The sequence below is a fragment of the Notothenia rossii genome, assembly GCF_949606895.1.
Source record: "Notothenia rossii genome assembly, chromosome: 3".
NCBI lineage: Eukaryota > Metazoa > Chordata > Actinopteri > Perciformes > Nototheniidae > Notothenia > Notothenia rossii.
Window position 1 is genome coordinate 32,447,515 of NC_136901.1, and position 22,725 is coordinate 32,470,239.

The 22,725-nt window shown below is 40.4% G+C and overlaps 2 protein-coding genes across 4 annotated transcripts; one reads left to right on the forward strand and one right to left on the reverse strand.

Moving 5' to 3' along the window:
- The first annotated feature begins 890 nt into the window (after nucleotides 1-890).
- On the forward strand, nucleotides 891-11,193 carry tnk1 (tyrosine kinase, non-receptor, 1). The gene is made up of 14 exons (XM_079671368.1): nucleotides 891-1,257; nucleotides 3,379-3,557; nucleotides 3,813-3,883; nucleotides 3,999-4,181; nucleotides 4,878-5,030; nucleotides 5,145-5,422; nucleotides 5,829-5,955; nucleotides 6,108-6,254; nucleotides 6,386-6,480; nucleotides 7,460-7,702; nucleotides 8,398-8,456; nucleotides 9,197-9,651; nucleotides 9,751-9,846; nucleotides 10,696-11,193. The coding sequence occupies exons 2-14, from the start codon at nucleotides 3,395-3,397 to the stop codon at nucleotides 10,870-10,872; spliced, it is 2,247 nt and encodes a 748-aa protein (XP_079527494.1). The 5' UTR covers nucleotides 891-1,257; nucleotides 3,379-3,394; the 3' UTR covers nucleotides 10,873-11,193.
- A 502-nt stretch (nucleotides 11,194-11,695) lies between these two features.
- On the reverse strand, nucleotides 11,696-21,038 carry LOC307033109 (phospholipid scramblase 2-like). Of its 3 annotated transcripts, none has more exons than XM_079671394.1 (8): nucleotides 20,985-21,038; nucleotides 19,204-19,300; nucleotides 17,176-17,447; nucleotides 15,842-15,884; nucleotides 15,408-15,628; nucleotides 14,142-14,303; nucleotides 13,461-13,622; nucleotides 11,696-13,373 (listed from the first exon to the last, which is right to left on the reverse strand). In XM_079671394.1, exons 2-8 carry the CDS (start codon nucleotides 19,214-19,216, stop codon nucleotides 13,314-13,316), a joined length of 933 nt encoding a protein of 310 aa, XP_079527520.1. In that variant the 5' UTR covers nucleotides 19,217-19,300; nucleotides 20,985-21,038; the 3' UTR covers nucleotides 11,696-13,313. The 3 variants fall into 3 exon arrangements, with proteins under 3 accessions (XP_079527520.1, XP_079527519.1, XP_079527521.1); XM_079671393.1 differs by lacking the exon at nucleotides 20,985-21,038 and adding an exon at nucleotides 19,812-20,183; XM_079671395.1 differs by lacking the exons at nucleotides 19,204-19,300; nucleotides 20,985-21,038 and adding an exon at nucleotides 17,790-17,953.
- Between the last annotated feature and the right edge of the window lie 1,687 nt (nucleotides 21,039-22,725).

Below are 22,725 nucleotides of genomic sequence, written 5' to 3' on the forward strand. Positions count from 1 at the left end.
TTTATTTTTTGAACTGTTTTACTTATTTATATGAAAGGGGTCATTTGGATCACAAATACAGCCTACAAAATGACCATACAGTGCAATTGACACACATTTCTTACATAAACGTAACATAATACACTTTATGAAAGTATTTATTGAAAGGTTGATTAATTTAGTTTCATTAAAACTAAAACTAATAAGGTGCAATAGCTAAAACTGTTTCAGGTGTAGCCTACCCGAAAACTAGCATTGCTAGCACTCATTGCTTTTAAATTAGTGTTTTTAAATGTAATTTCATAATATGTTTCTTAATGCTCTTAATGTCTTTAATTTTTGTAAAGCACTTTGAATTGCCGTGTGTTGAAATGGGCTATATAAAGTCACTTGCCTTGCCTAGTAGCATACATTGTAAAATATGTGCCATGACAATAAAGCCATTCAATATTGGTGTACACACAATAAACTAACAATTTGTTACTTTTGGTGTAGCCTATCAGATAAACTAGCATTTAGTTTTAGCTAGCACATTGTACAATATGTGCAATGTAAATATAGCCATGCGATAATGGTGTACACAATAAACTAGCAATGTGTTACATTTGGTAATAAACAAGTATTTCGTTTTAGTTTGGTAGCATACACCTAAAAGCTAGTTTGGTTGGTAGCATATAGATGTAGGCTTGCCCAACTAGCTTATTTACATGTATAGCCTACCCTTGAGTTTATTAGCTATATTTTCTTGACTTTATGACAATGTATAATATTTTAAAATACAGGCTAAACACAATGTGTATGTGTGTGTCATTTCCCTGTGAGGTTAACCCTGTTGACTCATTGTTAATGAGTGACGTAGATACTCTGTGTTCTGCGTACCGTAGGCTATGTCATTAGGTAACGTTTTTACATGTGCAGGTCATTTCATATGGTCTGGAAGTTTGAGCTGTTGTTGAGAGCTCAGGTGAGAAAGTCAGGAAGAGGTGTGGTCAGTGAAGAAACTGCAGAGAGGCGGAGAAAAGAGCTGAAAACACACAGGTAGATCTCACAAACCCGCTTCGAGTGCCTCAAAGAAACGCGGTACAAAAACGTTGATATCAACTGCCAGAATATATTTTTTGGAGAGAGTTTAGGATTGAAAGAAGAGTTTTGATTTGTGGGGAAAAGCCTCCGTCGACTTTTCTGGAGGTTTCAGCGCCAACATGGATCACTTGCCTCGGGCGTGTAAGACATAGGTGTCAACTAGCCTACCGGATATCTGACACATTTTGATTAACGGTGAGTAAAATGAGTTATGTGACCAGGTTTTTGTGGACTCTGAATTACGAGGAGATGCGAATGTCAGAAAGAATATCAACATATTTGGTTTCAAAAAGCTCTGAAATATTAAATGAATACCTTATAGCATTGACAAAAAACTGTCACTAAATTGTGTTAATAATATATATTTTTAAAAGTACTGGTTTTTATTGAGGTTTAATTGTTTTTATAAAGGCTACAGAAATGGTGTTCATTTGTTAATAAAATATGATCCATTATCATGGATCAAACTACCAAACCATCATAAATCACTTTACCTGCAACACTAAAATGCTGCTTCCTGCTACTATTAATGATGGATTACAGTAATCCATCATTAATAATAAATCCCGAAATGTAGCATATCATCGAGTGGCTATTGTGCTGAATTAAGTACCCTTTAGTCTTTATACATAAGTACAATTTACTGATGCATTTAGATATGTTTACCTTGTATTTATTTAAATGCAGTATTTTACATTGCAGTATTGCTATTTTAATTTAATTAAAACAATTCTGCTCATGACTGCACTCCTATTGCTGTACATGCAGAAACACACAGTATATTGGGAAAGAGGCACACTGGTGTAGTAATATATCTGTGACATTGTTCATTCATGGGTGACTTAAGGGGTCAAGTGGGTCACTGCTGGTTGATCTCCATGTGTTATTGGAAGGAAGCGGCCGTCACCAGTGTAAACAAAGGCTCTCCACTCTTATTGGATAAACAACAGTGCAGATATTGAAGTTGCAGATAATGTTGTGCAAGATAAAAGTCAAGCAAGTTCCACACCTGCCTTTTTAGCAAATTAAGCTATTAACTAAATAGCTATGCTTGGTCACACATGCCATTTAGGCTGCAAGAGTTTTTCAGTAGCTGCCAGGCAGGTTAAATATTGATCACTCTGTACATAGAGAGAATGATCACAGAGGTCTCTTTGTTTACCATCTATCTCCTCTGAATTTGAATATAACCCGCAGACAAGACTCGGGAATTAATTGGGAGTAGTCCCTAGAAACTAATGCAAGCCCAGGCTAGTACCCTGTTGCACACTTCTGGATTTTAAAGCATCAGTTGGCCTAGAGAACGAGCCCAATGGTTGCAAACAATGTGGCTCTGCTAGTTGTTTAGCATGTTGTTAATTTGTTCCCAGGGTAGCTGACAGGGGAATACTGAAGGCCTTCCCTGAATCGTACCTGCTGGCCTGATAAGCATTGGGTGTATTGCTGTACAACCCTCTAGTAACACTTAGAGCCGAAACCAACACAAGATGTATTACATTTTCATTTTAAGCAATGAAGGAAGTTGTGCAAACTCATTCTCGCTATTGCACCTCTGAGTAAAGGCACTGGAATTTGCTTATTAAAAGATAAGATTGCACATTAGAAAAAATATATTTAAGTTTAAAGTGAAAATGAAGCTACAAAAAGAGCTGTCATGCTGCTGTCAAACACACCATATGTTTAGCACTTACATGAATGCTGTGTGTGAACAGGATCCTGAATGACTGCTGCCCTCAAACCATAAGCAAGCTAGTTTCCACCTCTCAGTTGTTCATGTTCCCTGCAGTGTCATCGTCTTTGCGGTTCACGTTAGTCACAAATAAGTTCCCAGCACTAATGATGAAACTACGAGTACATGCTTCTAATGAAAGAGGAACTTTTTAATTTATTCTTGTTTTCTCATTGGGTCAGTGAACTGCCTGTTTGGAAGTGTGAACTTATGCAAATAAGTTGTAGTAGCTGTAAAGAGTACACAGGACTCTCATGGGATACAAACTGACAACTTTGGCACACAGCTAAAAGCACACCAACCCCCTCCGGCATCCCACATCAACCGTTTTGTGTAAGGTTGCCATGGTTACCTAACAAGGCCCAAGGGGGTTACTGTTAAACAAGCTCTTTAATGAGACGAGGAAAACTGAAATAGAGAACTGGTTTATTGTGTCAATAGTTCGATGTGATTCAGGGCTTGATTTCTCTTATCGTAGAGTTTCAACGACCAAATACCAAAGATTTAATGTAAAGTATTATTTTTTTTAAATCAACAACAAACACGCAAAAGTTGTTATAATTGACGTTGAACCTTTGACCGTGCAGGCGGGTGGGTCGGGTGATGCTGATGGACCAGGACACTCAATGGCTGTACCATCTCCTGGTAGAGGTCCAGTTGGAGAAGTTCTACATGCGCCTCAGAGATGGCCTCAACATCACCCGCATCGAGCACTTCAACTACGTCAAGGAGTCCGACCTGGAGCACATAGGAATCAGCAAACCTGGTGAGCAAGATTGCTTCCTTTGAACATCCATACGAGTTCAAATCATTAGGTATCTGTCTCCTCAGACAAGGAAGATGTCCCCTTTGGCACAGTTTTTCTCTCCACTAGATAAAGAAAGGTTTAGATTGCAAAGAGTTATTCAGTACAATTTTTTTTGTATTCACTGTTGTAAAACATTTACTTTAGATGTAAAGCCTGTTGAAATCAGATATGTATTGCATGTTGTATATAATTATATATCTTTTTTTCTCTCAGCACAAAGAAGATTATGGGACGCTTTGAAAGGCTACAAGACAAATAATCGAGGACGGCCGGGGGTGGCCAAGGTCGGACACATGTAGTATATCTTTGATGTAAAGTTGATATATATTGTGTGAGAACTACATGTAATCAGGCATGGTTATCAGTAATATGTTTGTATTCCTTTAATGATACATAAAGGTGGCCAGCTCTCGAGTTCAGGATGGAGGGGAGCAGTGGAGTGGGGGCGGTCCGGTTCAGGAAGTTAGCCGGGCTCTTCCCAGTCTGATCCAGGACAGCGAGCTGATTCTGGCAGAGAAGCTGGGCTCCGGCTCCTTTGGGGTGGTGAAGAGGGGGGAGTGGCACACGCCTAATGGGAGAGTGGTGAGAGACACATTTTAACACTTTTTGGGCAATTCCTTCTGATAGATACTGTCACATCTTCTACAGATAGTTACCCTCCATTGCAAGTGTACTATGAGATAGATGGAACATGTGATGTTTGATTGCTGCTTGCATGCCAATACAGTATGAGTACATATCAAATGCATTTATTTAGGGATAAAGGAAAATGCTTTTTTATTTACTTTGTTGAACATGTGATGTGATTTTAAAATCAACTAAGTGTTGGTAAAGGTGTGTGTGCAGGATTCAAGTATTGTTCACAAAGTTGGAAGTTACAAACCCAATAATTATCAAGCATCTTTCGCAATTCTCCTCAGCTCATGTAGCTTTTGTTCTCTTAGAAAATAGCACTTAAGAGTATTTAAGTGTCTATCGGCACTTTGTTCTATTATGTAGGCTAAAATGGCATTCAGTTTGTTAAAGAAGGCATTATGACTCGTAACTCAAACTCGGGGACAGTCTTAATCCGGGAGTATGCTTGACGGGAAAGGGATAGTGATAAATGACAAGTCTGGTCTTGCTCTCAGAGGGTTACCATGTCCCGTTACACCCTATCTGGAAGTCCCAAACACTCTCTGGTTTTTAACATGGCGCAGCCTTATTGTGAAAAAGCGGAGGCTGTGGGTTTAGATGCCGGATTGGGATTGAACCTGTGTCTCTTTTCCATCCTCTCAGTTACCTGTAGCAGTAAAGTCACTGAGGAGCAGCATGTCCAGGCAGACAGAGACACTGACAGACTTCCTCCAAGAGGTGACCATCATGCAATCCCTGGACCACCCCAACATCATCCGGCTTTACGGTGTGGTGCTCACACAGCCCCTCAAGATGGTAAGATGTTTTCATGTGATGTTTTAACATTGAGGTCATACTGTATATGGATCTATTCAAACTAAGATGTTTTAGAGGCTGCAATACACAATCGCATATTTTTCTTTCTTCTAGGTAACAGAGCTGGCCCCCATCGGCTCACTATACGACACCCTGCGCTCCCGTCAGTTTGAGTACCCTCTGGTGCGTCTCTGGCTCTTTGCTACCCAGATCGCAGCGGGTATGGACTATCTGGAGATGAGGAGATTCATCCACAGAGACTTGGCTGCAAGAAATGTCCTGCTGTCATCCAGGGAGATTGTGAAGATCGGAGACTTTGGCTTGATGAGAGGCCTGAGCCAAGAGAAGGACCACTATGTGATGAAAGCACACAGGAGGATACCATTTGCATGGTGAGGAGTGTTGAGAAAATGGGCTGGAGGGGGAGATAACATTGAAAGAGGAAATGTTAAGGTTTCATATTTGTATTTTGTCCCTCTACTGTGACATGTTTACCTGCTATAATGTTCAAAAAGGTATTTATTTCTCTCACACTGCCTGTGCTGCAGCACCTCTTTCCACCCTCTGTCCAACACCAGAGCCCAGTCTGCTCTGATTGGTTAGCTAGCCGGCTCTGTTGTGATTGGTCAACCGCTTAGAAATGTGTCGGAAATATCCCACCCTTTAGCGTACAATGTGTTGGAGCGCTAGCCAACAGAAGGGCAAGTGTTGCATAGTGAAAGGGGAAACCCCAGAAAGCATGATGGGGCCTCTTTAAAATTCTCTATAATCACGTCTTTATTTACTTCTTTCTTGCAGGTGTGCTCCAGAGAGTCTCCGGGTCGGCTCCTTCTCCCACTCCTCTGACGTGTGGATGTTTGGCATCACCCTGTGGGAGATGTTCACCTACTGCGAGGAGCCGTGGTTCGGGCTTTCAGGCAGACAGGTACACGCTTGTCGGCAACATGTGAACATGCTTTTGTTTTTTTGTATCCATGCCGATCGGCGTGTTTGTCCTCGTGTGTGGAATGCGTGTCCCCGCCCTGATGACTGTGTGACTCACAGTTTTAGCTGACAGTCACTCTCTCTTTAATCCAGATTTTGTGGCGTGTGGAGCGGGAGGGGGAGCGTCTGGAGAAACCGCCGGATTGCCCCCAAGAACTGTACGCCGTCATGAGGAAGTGCTGGGCCTGCAATCCTGCTGACAGACCCAACTTCGCACAGCTCATCACTATGGCGTCAGAGGTCAGCATAATAATGTGATGCTTAATATCCCCGGTGAATAAATCAGTGGAGGGACTATTGATCAACTCTTATTGGAAGAAACCTTATATGTTATGCATGTTTGCCCTCAACTCCTCTGTCTGTATTCACAGGCTAAACCAATGGAAGTGCAAGCAACCAGAGACTTTGCTGAACCCAGAAAACTTGCACTTGTGCCCAACGACCTTGTGACCGTCATAGACCATGGGTGGGTGGGACTTAAAGAGTAAAGGAACAACTTTGACCTGCACAATGGGCCTTTGTTAAGATGAAACAGGGATTTGAATCAGCCTCTCGAATGGCATTCCAGCCGTAACTCGAGCACATTTTGCTTTTGTTTGTTTGAACAAGTCGAGCAGCTATGACACTATAAAGTGTTTCTTTGCAGAACAGATCCAGGCTTAAGATATATTTGTTGTGCCACAGTCTGCTGGTGTTTTTTTGCATGCAGAAATCTTCATTCAGCAATAAATACACCTTGATAAGTATTTCAAAACATAACTTTCTTTATTGCTATTCAGCCTCTGGAAGGGCCCCTAGTCATGCATTGAAACGCGCCTCTGTCAAATTAGAGTGCTAGTGTTTAGTGCCAGTAAAATAAACTGCTGTAAGAATACATAATATACCACGATTCAACTCTGTAGGCATTGTTATTAATAACAAAGTGTGTGTATTTTAAATTAAAATACACACACAGCGGTACAGAATTATTCAAGCTCAAGCCATTTATATTAAGCATTTTATTAATCAATGTATGCAATATATTTTTGTGTATCTAATCATGAAGTCCAGTTATTACAGTAATTGTTGCAACACTTGTAAATGGAGGTGTTATTTAGCCTTTAACTCTTCTAAAGTACGGTTTAGAGAAGTTAAGGAAGTCTGGTGGTAACACAACATCACATGCATCCTCCTGGGAACCGGACAGTTTCTGCCAGTTAAATCCAGATATTGTAACTTTAAAAAGAAAAAAAGAACACATCTATCCTCTTAGAAAATGAAAAGTGAAGTTACATTCAGGGGTTTTGTTGCCACAGACTTACTCGATCTAGTATTACCAGTATCTTATGCTTTCTAATTCCAAGCTTAAGGCACATGCCTACTTGTTCCACTGTTATAGTAGAAGTGAAAGTTCACTTTAAACAAATGAAGCTGTTTCTGTTCAACTATTGTCTCTCTCTGTGCAGTCTGGAGCTGTGTGAGTGGAAGGGTCAGAACCAGAGGACCCTGACAGTGGGCTGGTTCCCTGCCAGTCTCACCGTGCCGTCACTTCCTGCCGCCCCCCCTGCTGCTGCTGCTGCCAACAACAATGGATCCAACCCTACTTCCACCCCTTACATCTCAACCCCGCTGAGAGGCAGCCTGCTGCATGTCGCTCATGGAGACATCAAACCTGAGTTCTGCAGGGGGACACCTGAGAACCTGGACAAGTCAGTTATTCGTTACTCTCGTCTAAAACAATATCCGATCACACAATGGTGCAAAATCTGCTCTGAAGAACAACAAAAACTCACATCGTTGTTCTTTAGTGATCAAAATTGTCTGCTGTCAAACTCTATTGACGCTAAACTGAAAGTACTTTGTGTTGAAGTTTTGAATTGACTGCAGGGATCACATTTAAGTATGTGATAAACTGGAACTTACATGGCAATAAAATGACTCAGGAATGATAGTTTACAGACTCAGCAAAGTGATAAAGTAGTCAGGATCTCATATAGGCTTCTTTTTCATGTTCATAGACAGTGAGTCAAATTACTTGCTGATAACATGACACCATGTGACAAGAGGAAAAGGCCCAGAGATTCATCTGGACTGGCTGTTTTTCACAATATACTGTAAACTGTTTAGTGTGGGCGTGCCTTTTATTCCTTTGTAGCCTCATTTTTCCTCAGTTATTGGTTGCCCTACAAAAGACTTCAAAACTGAGAAAAAGAGTTGTTAGCTGTGATTTCCAAGTTCCCTTTACATAACCAGCTTCAGAAATAGAACGTCCATCTCAGGCCCATTAGTCACTGTGTTTTATTGCTAACAACAGTGCAGCGCTGAACTTTGACCTGCTGTCAGTCAACAATAAAGTTAGTGTGAGGCTGTCTGACTAATGTGTGTACTGTTCTGACCTGTGCAGCAACTGGAGGACAGGCCTCTGCAGGGAGAAGGAGGGCTCCAATCTGAGGAATATGGCAGGTAGGGAATGCAAATAAAAAAGCGGCTGCGGAATGGAGTGAGTGAAGCTGCAAGATGTACGAACATATCAGAGACATTTTATCATGATCCAAACATCAATGTTCTAAAATGTGTGATGACATCAACTGTAAAATATGCTCTACAGAAATGAATTGGGAAATATGTTATAGCTGACACTGAGAGCATTCAGGGGTTAAGGTTACACTAGAAGCAACGGCTCATTCAAGATGGAAGATTCAAGGCTTTTATTGTCATTTGCCCGTTAGCTACAATGTAGATATGGCAATGAAAAACGTAAGGCTCCTCCAACAGTGCAACGTTAATAGAAATAGTAAATGGAATATGATATATTAGATAAATCATTTGCAAGTTGCAAACAGATTAATGTTTGTGTATAAAATCAAAATTAGTTTATTTAATTTGTGGAAATACAAAGAATGGGAGAATATTTTTTTTTGTTACATAGGATAACATATTAGATTTTTATTATAAGAAGTTTTCCCCTCTAAAACTATTTTACATATAGCTAATAACGCTTTTTGTCCATTTATTTCTTCACACACTCTAATTTTGTATTTTTGAAGGCTGTAGCTGTTTGTTATGCTATCACTATAAGCATCTTATCCATCCAGGAAGTATTTATCCACTCTGCCCTCTAGTGTCTATCCGTTCCCACATCCAATCTCAGCTAGGAGAACTACTTTATAATTTAAAAAAATTCATTTTGTCCCTGTCTTCAGGTTTGTCTCTTAGTTTAGAGTCCGTTATGGGTGGATCCCGCCCCCGATCTCAAACTGTGGGCGCGCTCAGAGTGGATCAGCATGGCAGACTCATGCCCCCAGCTCACAATTTGTTGATGCAGCAGGACCCCCGGCGTTTCAGCGAGGCCAGCGTCAACCCGCCTCCACGCCCCCCGCCCCCCAACCTCAACCGCTTCAACATGAAACCTCAGAGGAAACCCCCAATCCACCCAGTGCCGGGCACCACATGGCCCGCCCAGGTGAACATGGTCCCTCCATCCCAGCCTCCAGCTCAACCCCCACCACCACCTCCACAGGGCATCGGAGGCACCAACCTGGCCAAGATGAGCCAGTTGACACGCTCCACCCCCCAGCTGGATGATCACCCTGACAGAGGGAGAGAGAGAGACAAGTCCCCTTATGTGCAGAATACAAGAGAAAGTCTCACCGCACAGGTAAACCGCTGATTGACAGGATAATCGGTTTGCTTTTCTGTGTTAAACGTGTTCAGTTTTCTAAATGAAGCAATGCTGTTGTTGCTCTGCTCTTCCCAGGTTATGGAGGCAGTTCACGGAGTGACCCTTGAAGAGGTTCATGTTGCCCTTCACCGTAGTGACTGGAACCCGCTGCGAGCTGAGCAACAACTCAAGGTCAGAACATGGAATGACAAATATAAACAATATTAAAGGAAATATCAGTAGCCCATAGAAAACAATAAAGAGATACAATCAATATAGAAAATACACTGAAATATAAAATAGGCAAAACTTAGTGATATATTACTGTGGAAAAATGAACATTTTTAAGCCTCAATTCAAAATGACTCACTTGAAATAAGTACACTATCACATATAGAAATACAAAGCTGCATGAACAATTGGGTGTGGGGGACCTATAATATAACTCACTGCATGTCAACTGGATTTGGTCATTACATTTCATTAGGGAGTTTTCCCCACCAAAGTACAGTATTTCACATGTGACATGCACCAGTTGCCTTTCTATCATGCAAAAGGGTCTTGTGTTGTAATGTAGATATTTGTATTATATAATAATTTTGCATATGTCTAAATATTTAAATAACAATTTAAATAGTCCTGCATGAAACCTTGGGGTTATCTGGAATATGGGTAGGGGGGTTGTGGCCAGGGTTGGGTTCACATCATTTAAGTTCTATACCAAGCAGGGATCAAATCCAATTGGAAACAACTAACTAAATCATTTGCATATTGAAGTGTTTGTGTTTCTCAAAGTTAAGCTCATTATATCATCAATAGGGAACTTGTGTGCAATTTTCTGAGCTGAGTTTTTGCAATTGATTGCTGGTGCGTGAGGTCCAGGCAGAAATTAAACCTGCCTGGAACCCTCAGAAAGATAACCAGCTGGTTTTGTTCGCTTTGTCTCCATAAATGAAGGCAGAGTCAATGGACTCATGTCTCTACAAAGGTATATTTTGATAGCCGCTCCTGATCCATTTTCCCTTGATGTGTGTCTTTCAGTTGGAGCAGTTGTACTCGCTGAGCCTGTGCTCCAGAGAGGACTGTCTGAGGGTCCTCTCCAGATACCAGTGGAACCTGCAGCTGGCCAGCAGATACCTGATCCGTTGGTCCCGGGACGACAGGCCGGGCCCCGGGGACAGGGAGCGAGCGCAAATAAGCGCAGAAAGGCGCGTCTAAAGTGTTCTTTATTGGCTGATTTTACCTTTGATTTTCCTGAGATGGTTGACATTTTCAGCAATAATTCTGGCACTGGAAGCTGCCAAAAAAACCTTTCATTGACCACCTCGACGCGGGAACAGGTAGGAGGTCATATAAAAGTGAAGGTCTTTCAATGTAAAATGAAAAAATTAAGCAGAAATTGGCTCACTGTTTTTGTATTTGAATGATACTCTCCAGCAGCACATTTTGTGAACATACTTTTTTGTATCTTAATGAATGTGTACATATTGTATTAGAAATTATTGTTTTATTAAATAAAATGATTATGTTGTCTTTGTACTCAGCTGCTGTGTGATGTATGAGCCAGCTGGTCTTCAGAGAGATTAAGTGTCTTTATTGTGTTATTAAATATAAAGCCTTACATATTCCTGAATGCAAGGTCAAAGGTCTGTAAGCCTCAATTATATTTTATTTGAGTTATTTCCCAGCAGCATTGGATGGACATGTCCACACTTCTTGTATTTTACATATTTTCCCAGAGGGTGGAGCTGTACGATATTCAATATGTGACCAGAGGAGGTTTGTTACCCTTTGTTGCATCTAAAATAGGTTGGATAGATAAAGGAAGCTGATATGGACACCACTATGTGCATGTTGCCCAGTACCTAAAGCAGAGCAGGACTTTGGCTGATGTTTTGCAGAGAATTAGAAACGGGATTTCCCTTTGAATCATTTTTTCCATGTGAAACCAGATGTTCCACATTTAGTCTTTGGACAGAGCATTCCCAAAACTCTCCCTGACAATAAGTGTAGCGATAGGACACAACAACATAACAATGGATTCAATGGTTTATGATTTATTTTTAAAGGACAGGGTACTTTTGATCTGTAGAAAAATTATATTGATAAAATCAATTGTATAGAATTATGATAGAAACAGGAAACTGATGCCAAAGAAGAAGCAATTTAAACATCACACAAAAAAGTAATTACAGTGAAGGTACTGTACGTCCTTTGGCTCCTTTCCCTTTCCTTATCAAAGGTCAGCAAGCTCAAAGGCTGAGGGTATCACACACGCATATAAAACACAGTACATACATGAGAGCACTAGTGGCAACAAGCCTCACTGGAGACACACCCATGTTATCTCACAAGAACAATTACATACTAAGCTTTGCATCCAGCAGCCATTTCCAAACATTAACCTAGAAAAATTACGGAAACCCGACGTGTTTCCTTAAACCTGCCAATGACCAGGGTTTTCCAACCACTGTGTGGTCAAAATAATATTCACTAACCTCAGTTTCTGCCTTTTATTTACTTTCTTTTCTTTTCTCAAGATATCCCTGTTTAACCTACACTCTCCCATTTCAGTTCACGTGAATATTCAAGGCAGTGACATCTGGAGAATAGGAGGGCAAGGTCTGGCTGTGGTTTCCGTCTCCAAGGCAACCAGCTAACCACAGAGGGAGCATTAGAGCATTGACACTGTAGGCTATTCTACAATTTGATTATGTTCACTTTGAGAGAAAGAAAGAGCACTTTGGTAAATACTGTTAATAATAAAAACATGCTCCCATCCTTCTGCTAACATAACCACCACTTCCCTATACACACTAAATAATGAGCATATATTCTTGCTAATGATTACGTTTTATATAAAGCTTTTGTTAACTTATAAAATGACTAAGGCACATCAGTGCTTTGAGCTAAAGCTACCATGCTAACATGCTCACAATGCTAACAGATAAAGCAAGTATAATGTTTACCATGTTCTCTTTTTTAGTTAGCTCATTTGCATGCTATAATTAGCTAATTAGCATTAAACACAAAATAGCAGATAGCATAGCTAAATATAAAAGGCAATTAATACAGCGTATACAGCCAGAACGGTATTGCACTTCCATAAATCTATTGCTCGTTTCCATAAAAAATAGTAAAGTGGGATGATAAGCATAAGGCATCCATATGAAATGTTAATGCCAGTGTAGCATAAAGCACATCTAAACACATGTTGACATCCACTATTTTAGTATTTTTGTAGGCACTTGAGGGGTAAGGTTGACTGTTTTTGGCAGAGATAATATCTCAGCTGGAGGTACGCTCATTCATTCAAAATGGTCAAACTACACACTGTATGGAGTGTAAAGAACATGAGCAACATGGCGCAGTATCATTGAGTTTGGAAATATTTAAAAAACAATCCCTGGCAGGCATCTGGAGTCAGAGTTCTTTAGCTGGTTTTGGTCTGTGTGTGTGTGTGTGTGTGTGTGTGTGTGTGTGTGTGTGTGTGTGTGTGTGTGTGTGTGTGTGTGTGTGTGTGTGTGTGTGTGTGTGTGGGCACCATTTTGGCTGGAATCTGATGGACAGAATGATTTAAAAAATAAATACATCTACATACAAGTAGATTAACTGTGAATGCAAAACTGTCAATTGCTCCCATGCTGTTGTTTCCCCTGTTATGAGAACACAGAGCTGCGCTGGTTGGCCTCCCCGACCTTCTCGAAGAACATGAAATCCTGGCAACACAGAAGGAAATGACCTCTTTAGACACATATTTAAAAAACAATTGCTGCTATTCAAATCAAAATAACCAAGTTACTTACAATGAGGAAGCAGGCGCCCATGAGAACAGCTTTCAACTTCACGTCCATGTCCAGCGGGAACTGGATGCCAAAGTTGTCCGTGTCTGTGAAGACTTCCTTCAGAAGGCCGCTCCACTGCTTACTGATGCGACCAACCGGCTTGTCACTATCTTTACTCTTCAGCTGCAGAGGAATGAGAACAACTTCTTAAGGACGGCTTGTCAAGCGAACTATACTGACATCCTATAATGTTATTTACTAAAAGTGCAAAACTTAAAAGTATCAATATGTACATTTAAATAAATATTTGGGGAATTAGACTCACTTTCTTACAGAAATTGAAACCACCCATGTTGGTAAGATAACAATTCTATGTGCAATATACACCTTTTTTTAACCATACTTATAACTGTCTGCTACTTAACCACTTTCATATGTTCACTTTTCACCATGCTGCTTCTTGCTTTTAACCATTGATGTGTGTAATGTTTACCCTTTTATCTTTTTCCCAAAATAAGAATAAATGATCCCTTTTTCTGATAAATGTGAAGCTACTGGGAGTTTAGCTAAGTTTTGCATACTGAAATCAAAACAGGAAACAGCTAGCCTTGCTGTGTACAAAGGTCTGTCTGTAGCTTCATATCTAATGGACAGATATGAGCGTTCTTGACCTTTTCTAACAAAACGGTCAGATAGCCTCACCTCAAAGTTGACGTCCCCACAGCAGTTGCAGGCGAAGCAGGGCCCGTCCAGCTTCAGCAGGGTCTCCTTGTTAGGTCCCTGGATGGAGAACTTGGGCAGGCAGGGGTGCCAGTCCTGTTTGATGTAGCCGATGGTGGTGCCCGGCGGTGCCTGGACCTCCATCTGTGGGTCACAAACACAATTAAATACAAACATGCCATATAATTATAACGTTATCGCAGAGGGATTGAAAAGGCTTCCTGACAGCTATAAATACAACATCACGGGGTTATCGTGCCTCAATTTGTCACACAGGACAGCAGGATTGATAATTGATTCTCACTGCTTCATTGTGGCGTTACAAAGGTAACACATCTCACATGGCTCCTGTCTGAACAGAACCGCTGTTTGTGCAGCTTGGGTTCGATCCAATGGGAACATACTAGCAGAGATGAGATTAGACTGAGAGAGAGCTTTCTCAGAGCCGTTGCGGAGGATCGGGGGAGTCTAGGAGATAGTTTGGACGGACAAAGGGCCATTCATAGTCTTAACAAAACCCTGCCTGAGCACAGTGATGCACAAAGACATCCAAGCGCCACTCAGAAACTCAACAGTAACACAAGACAAAAGCCTCTGAATATGAGCCTCTGAGAGCTATGAGCGAGCAGATGTGTATGTTTAGTCAATGCTATTAGAGGCTTTGTAACTTTGCTGGGGTAAAAAGTTGCCAGAAATTACCCGATGACCACATTACACACCGCATCAACAGTTTCCTAATGGGACTGTTGGTTCAAATAGTGGACGTTAAAACGGAATATAGCGCAACACGGGACATTGTTTCCAGAAAGCCTAATTGCTGATGCATGTTGAATGCTCTGGGCACATGACATTGACATTGTAAGGATGTGGCAGAAGAAATATCAGCGAGAGATGTCTCAAAATCTGGGATAATAATGCCAAGATCTGTTTCTAAAGGAAAAGGCTGTTAGCAAAAAAATATATATATAATATAGCAATTTGTGGTTTGTTTTGATTTCCTGGGTGTTTTTTTGTCCTAACCAGTAAAGCTTGATTATGAATTATCAAGTTATTTTCCATTGGAAACTCTTTAGGACTTCAATAAGGTTAGGTATTAACAACATCATTAATGGAACACGTTATCTTGGCACACTATGAGCAACTATGATAAGAAAGATATCAGTGAGTAATCCTAATGAACTATTGATTCAATATTGGTCTTGGTGTGATACATCAATATAAGGTTAGGCTATTAAAAGTGATTTTGACCTCTTGCAGGCAGCAGGGAAACCAGCAGGAGACGCAGCGGAAAGGCCGTATGATGCGGATCACCTCCCGGTCCATGGTGTCCTTTATCTTCATGTCAAAGCTGCGCAGCGAGCCGCAGCAGTTCCTGGTGCAGCAGTCGTTCTTCTCTTTGGCGTTGTAGATCTTCTGGCCCAAACTGTTCTTTATCTCGTACTGGTTGTTGGTCTCAAACCCGATGAATGCTGGGCGGGAGAAAGGGAAACGGGTGGAAACAGTGAATAACAAAGGGTAGATAAGTAAGGAATTCCAGGGACAAGTGGCACATTATCATTTGATTTATAGTGAGAGGTTTAAAGTTCGCCAAAGCTGAGCAACTGCTGAGGGTTATGTGCTGCTCACAGTACAAAGTGACAAGTGTAGATACCGCATGAATGGATCAACTAAACAAATCTTACCTTCTAGTAATTCCACTTTTTGATGGATCAGGATCTGGTCAATCTAAAACCACAAGAGAAACAGCGTCAGACAGGTAACAAAATACAAAATATGAGGAAATTGCGATTATATAATAACTTATTTGCAATGCAAAGCAGCTTCTTTCATGAATTAGCATCAGCCGCAGACTCAATGCTAGTTTCAGCTTAGTCATGTACAGTAGGAGGGGCTGACTACTTTCCCATGCAAACTCAGTGTTTACAGATGATGTTCCTTTTTCGTCTGAGAGCACTAATAGTTATTTGCTGTGTCTTTGTTTGATGAAGAGTACATGTAGGTTAGTATTAGGGTTGCCAGAAACTGACCATGATCATAATCGATTATTCGGCAGCCCTGGCGAATAATAATCGATTATTCGAACCCCCCCCCCCCCCGCGGGAGAGAAAGAAAAAAAACTCAGACAAAAGGAATTCCATGTTTGTTTCATTTAACTTCCTTTGGACTTGTAAGTTTGAAGTAGTTCCACGAGGAGGAACTCTTTTTACCTGCCGCTTTGTTCATCTTTAGTCGAACCTGTGAGGGAGAGGGGGGGTGCGGGCGGGGGCGGTGTGTAGCGTGCTGCAGCAGCAGTCTGCTCTGCACGCAGGCTTCCTCCAAGTTTACAGTAAAACAAACTGGTGGTGTGACCAATGACCATTTACAATTATTAATACTATTACTATTATTAGCATTAGTCTATATTTTGGTTGAAACTAAGCCAGAAAAAAAATAAAAAAACATAAATAATAATAAAATATATATAAATAAAATCGATTTTTAAAAATAATATTCGATTATGGAGACTGTAACGAATATTTGAATAATCACTGGCATCCCTAGTTAGTATGTACAAATAAGGAAACGTACAGTTACAGTTTTGTGAGACAATAATCTTAAACCTTTGAAAGGTTGTGATGAGTGAGTTCATAATATATTTGTATTGGGAATAATAATTGATATTTAAGTGCTCAAACTAAAGCCAAATAACCTGTTTTACTGTCATTTACTAAATGACCATCCACTGTAACTTTACTGTTGATTTGAATTCAGATCTCGAGACGTGCAATAAACTAAGCAGTACAAGAAGATTAACCAATTACAGCAGCTTTTTCAACGTCAGGTGTGAAAAAGGATTTGGATGTTCCCTCTAGACCTGTTCACAACTGCTAACAATAGGGAGCCCTCAGGCCACAACAGGTGTCTTATCAAGAATAACTATGAGACTTCCAGAGTACAAATTCCAGATGTTAAGGTGTGGTGTCCAAGTGAAATGCAGTGGCTATTTAAGTTTTTCCACGTGATTTCCTCCTCCTACCTGTGTGAGGTATTCCAGCCCCGGGGGCACGCCGATAGGGGCCGCAGCTGCCATGGCGGGGGCGATGGCTCCGGGGTGGGCACCGTACTCCGGGACAGGGCCAGGCTGATACATGACAGGAGGCGGGCCTTGGTTGTAGCCCGGATTGAAGCCTGGTGGAGGGGCTTGATGGGGGTCTCCGTACCCCCCATGATGAGCGGGATAAGGGGCTACCGATTTGTCGCCGTACTGAGCCATGGGGTAGGGTGGGTTGTTGTAAGGGCCTGGGTAACCTGGGAAAAAGATACTTTGATATCAGGTTAATCATTACATGACATCACAACTCATCGAACGAATGATCCTGTTCAGTCTTTTGACAGAAGTAATACGAATATTTTAAAGAAGCTACAGAGTCGTGGTTTTGTAACAGTAGGAAACCACATTCAAACTGAACCTTGGAACATTAACAAAGCATAATAAGATGGATTAAAATAACTCAAACTAGGAACAAAACCAAGAAATAAAAATCAACATTATAAACACAAACATAACATACATTAAGGATAGAATTACACAGAAAAACACAAGTATCTAAAAACTGTTATCAGACGTCACAGACAAGTGCAAGTTCTTACCTAATCAAATGAAAAGCTGTAGACAAAAACACAGCTAATTCAAACACAACGGTGGTATACACGGAGGAAATCCTGATCTATGTGTCCTGATAGCAGCGCGTTGTGCTCGCAAGTGTGAGAGAGTGCGTGTTTACTGCGGATCATCCCCTCTTCTCTCTGCTGTTACCGCAGAGCCAATAAGCTACTTATTACCCGAGCCACAGAGGAGAGAGGAAGCACTTGCAGGGGAGCACATCAACAGGCAGTTTCAACGGTAAAAACCTGTTGAGTGGGCGGGGGGCTATGGGGTTTCGGGGCAGTTAACTACTATTTCATGTGCACTTACTTTTCTGCTTATTTTGTTTACCATGGATATGTAGTCTACTCATCTAATTGTTGTCCTTTATTTTATCTGTATCAGTCCTGTATTGTCTTTTACCTTTGTTTATCTTCACACAACAGGCAGTATGAGAAGAATAGATCACTTTCTGAACGTTAAAGCATGTAAACATGTCACAGTAGAAGCACAAACTACAAATATGAACCTGAAAATGAGCATAATAGGGACTCTTTAAATCGCCCCAATCTAAGTCACTCCTATGTGTGACTAGTCATAGTGACACCATATGTTAAGCATTATCTTTGTGCCATGCACTGGAGTCAGTGTCATAGCTGACCAGACTGGTTTTTGTTGTCATAGCAGGACAGTCCATCAAAAACCAGTCTTAAAAGTCCTTTTCGTAGTGGGATTAATATCATGGTCATAGGTTAGCATTCCGTTTAATATACGTGATGTTTAATCTCAAAACAAATGTGGATTAAAGCCATGTCTAAAGAGTGAAAAGGAGGACATGAGTAATCTGCTTGGTGAACTTAGAGGCTTGTTGTTGCCCCACCTCTTTCAACATTCCTTTCCTAGCAGGAAACGAACCCAAATGTTAAACCTTAAGTTAGCAGGACGGCAGCCCTTGTGTATTTACACAAACAGACACACCCACACAATGTTACCTTTTCACCTCCTAAACTTTTCTTTTCCATCCAGAGGGAGGAGTATGCTGTACCAACGGCCAAAATCATGTTTTTCAACTCAGGTTGCGTGCAAAGCATTCTGGGGATTTATTTCAGATTTCACCAATTTGGCAAAGATAACATTCCTAAAACCCCCAGTATGGAATCTGCGGGTTGAACAGGTTGCCTTTTCATGTCAAAATGATGCTCAGGGAAGGCCTAATGGAAACTTCAACTTCATCACCTAATCATTTCCAGAGCGGCAGCAAATCATGACATGGTTGAAAAAAGAGGAAGTACTTAAGCTAACATGTAAAACTGTTATAAAATTGAAGTAGAAGCTAATGATCTTCACATTTTCTGCCTTCAAATTCAAACTACAGATCTGAAAGGACTTCTTAGTTGCTCCACACTTCAAGCTTCTTACCAGGAGCAGACATGGCGAAGAGTTGGATGAATCTTCCCTTGGCTTGGAGTAAAGGAGGTTGTACTTCCCTGTCCTGTCCCACAGTCTCTATGGGAAACTGGAGGAATGAAAGGGAAAGGGGGGTAGGGGTGGGAGGGGGTGGGAGGGATGGAAAAGTTGGGGGTTTCACATAAACAGAAATTGACAATGAAAAACAATCCAGCAACATTTAACCACAATCATGTGAAGAGACTTCTATTATTCTTTAAGAATGTTTTTTCATAATGGTTGCATGTTTACAACCGGCTTACAACATAGTTCATAAGACCAGTCTGTCCTTCAGCCAGAAACACCATGTGATGTGATGGAAACTAAAGGGCAACTCGTTTGTTCTTGAAGCAGCAGGTTTTTATTTATAAAATAATGGGTCTGACATGTTTTAGCAGAAGCAGGGGTCCGGTTAAGACAAGGTTTAAAAACAAGTGTCTTTGAATAGATCAATTTTTAACCCACATTCATAGCCCTCCCCTCTCTATTTCCGCAAAACACGTCTGTTAAACCCAGATAAACCCCTCTGATCCTTGACGTTTTGACAAGAACAAGATATGTAAATAACGCAGACTTCTCACCTCTCTTGCAGCGGGTTACTTATCAGTCCCAATTAGACAAATAACAGTGAAAACCAATAAATCCAAGGTGTAGGGGGGGGGAATTGTCCAATAAAGGGTCCAAGGAGGATTTTTTCTCTCGGCTTCTCCCTAACCTGTTCCTCGTCGCCGCTCTGCTGCTGTCACTCCTCCCTCCTATCAATATGTTGTATGTTCCCCTCCCACTTTTAGGATCGTGCGTCCTTGCATACGACCTTTATTTAGTTTTCGGTCTACTTCTTCCTTTTATAAATATTAGAGTTATCAATTAACTAGTATCGCATTGGCTGTCGCCTACGGAGACTTGGATCATGGAATGGAAGCATGTTATTAACTGCAGCAGTAACTAAAGTGGGCGGGTCTGTCAGTGTTAGCACCAACCACGAGAGGGCGCCAATACCCCAGTAATGACAGGCACATTCAATACAGAAACAACTCCAAGTATTAACCAAACATTGTATAGAAATACAAAGTTAGGTAATCCTACTTATTCTGCCGAAAAATAGATGAAGCCTTATCGGACTCTTATCATGAAATAGTCTGGGGTAATATCTTGAAAGCTGCAGGCCTTGTGTTCTGTAGCCTACCTGTATAACCGTATAACTGTAAAACCTGTGTATAGTGTATACATTAACGTTTCAGTTGTCGGTAAATGTTAGCTAAAAACTAAAGTAAAATCGTGTCAAACAATGGTTTATACTTCACTTTTTCCCCCTCTCAAATGTAGTGAAGTACCTTCACGTTAGCATACAATGGTAATTTATCATAGTTGGGTGATTTTCTGAATCGGGTGCCTTTTAGGTCTTTACATTTTTTGCATTTTTGATCATAACATCTGGTAGTGGACTACTTAAAACTTTGAGAAAACAAATGTTCCCACCTCAGGCACAACATATATATAATTACTAGGAATTTCCTTGAAAAAATGTGAAGGGGTTGAAGTTTTTGGCAAAAAGTAGCCATGCTAAGACAGCACCACATGGAATTTAAGGACATCATAAAATTGTAATATTTTTGCTAAACTATTGTTTAATTTGTCCTAAATAATTGTTTACTATAAGTCATTCATACAACAGAGTTGAAATATTGAGCTTGACAATCTCAATCTGACAATAAAAAAATGAAATATTGGTAAGAAATGACACGGACACTTGCCTTTCTTTGCCGCCTTTTCCTCAATAGAGACTTCTGTGATGTCACTCCCTCAATGCAGATGTCACATGGACTGATCCATTAATTTAATAGGGGGTTGAAACAAACTGGTGGACGAAATAATTCATGTATTTTTTCAGATATTTTTTTTCTCAGTTAAAGTACACACACATTATGATTATATTAGCATCAAAAGGTTGGTATAATTGGCAATTGTTATTTGTTTAATATTCAATTAATATGTGATGATGCTTAGTGAGGACATGCAAACATGTGTGTTGTCCACTACAAAGACAACTAATTATTATAAAACAAAAAATATATATATAGGCTATTTAGTTTTACATTGTAATGCAAAACACCCTGTTCCTTTAATTCAGTGCTTTAAAAATACATTTTATAGTTTCCTTTCATTTAAAATCTTTGAAGTAAGCTTGGGGGACACAAAGGGCACCCGATTCAGAGAATCACCCAGTTACAAAACAGGCCTGAAGTGTCTCTGAAGCAGTGTGCTAAATAATTCGACCTACTTGAATAATACAATTAAATACTTTTTCACTACTGATTCCAAAACAGCAAAATAGACGCAATGTATAACTTACAACCTGCCCTACTTATAACTTAATTAAATTACTAAAAATGTTGGCTAGCACTTGATTACCCAAAATACCTGACTAAAAGAAAATTAGCGAACAATAGAGAACAAACAGGTAGGCTAAGCCAGAATGACACTGAATATTGAACTTACTTTTTTCAAGTATTTTGTGTTTTGTGCAGTACACTTTACTACTTATAACTTGAGTAAATAAGTAGGTAATTTATGTAACAGCATAGAACAGGTGTAACAAATAACATTAATGATGCTTCATTTTATTTCAGTTGGTGTTTCACATCGTTAATGCGATTGGTTACACACCTGTGGCAAGTTAATGACCTTATGTGATCCCTTTTGTTCAGTGCAAGTGTCTGTAAGTCTGTAAACAACACAATTAACTGATTTGCTATTTAACTTCCCTTCTGACCATATTTAATCTGACAAATGTTTCGAAACTTTATGGGGTTTTTACCAGTTCATCTTTTATATTTTCTAGGTTGCCTGCATTTGAGGAAGGAGCCTTCTTTGTCAAGTCTATATATGGCACCCACTGCAATGCCTGGTACTTATAGGGCAATGAACCGGGGCGGGGTATGAGATTTAACACACACACACACACACACACACACACACACACACACACACACACACACACACACACACACACACACACACACAGACGTAATAATGATAATTGAAGAGTTTATCATCTCAAAAAGTTAATCTAAAAAAAGGACAATGTAACATAAACTAGACTTAAGTGCACAACTGTAGACACCCCTTGTATTTAGATACTCTTTTATTTGTACAAATGGTTATGTTTAGCCTTGAATTTATAATAATAATATAACCATTTTAAAGTAAAATGTTTCAATCGGTTGCACTTTGAGTAGAATTACTAGATCTAGGGCAGGGGTCGGCAACAGGCGGACCGCGGTCCGGACCCAGACGCCGACCTATACAGTGTCGGTACCAGATGTGGTCAGGGTACCATATGTGTTCGGGGGCCGTCTCTTACCAATAACGTCACGCATTGTGATTGGCTGTACGATCATTTACCCAGGGGTGCTCAGGGGCAAATCACATCTACAGATCATGACGAACCGAATTGAATTATTCCTATGCTCCTAGCGTGTGAAAATGTTTGTG

What these genes read in the sequence shown, in the direction of transcription:
- tnk1 (XM_079671368.1), top strand. Translation starts at nt 3,395, where the DNA reads ATGCTGATGGACCAGGACACTCAATGGCTGTACCATCTCCTGGTAGAG. An exon ending in AGGAGGATACCATTTGCATG is followed by an intron (nt 5,423 to 5,828) that starts GTGAGGAGTGTT and finishes TCTTTCTTGCAG; the next exon opens with GTGTGCTCCAGAGAGTCTCC. An exon ending in TCATCACTATGGCGTCAGAG is followed by an intron (nt 6,255 to 6,385) that starts GTCAGCATAATA and finishes CTGTATTCACAG; the next exon opens with GCTAAACCAATGGAAGTGCA.
- LOC307033109 (XM_079671394.1), bottom strand. An exon ending in AAAAGTGGAATTACTAGAAG is followed by an intron (nt 15,629 to 15,841) that starts GTAAGATTTGTT and finishes TCTCCCGCCCAG; the next exon opens with CATTCATCGGGTTTGAGACC. An exon ending in GTGGGGACGTCAACTTTGAG is followed by an intron (nt 13,623 to 14,141) that starts GTGAGGCTATCT and finishes ATTCCTCTGCAG; the next exon opens with CTGAAGAGTAAAGATAGTGA.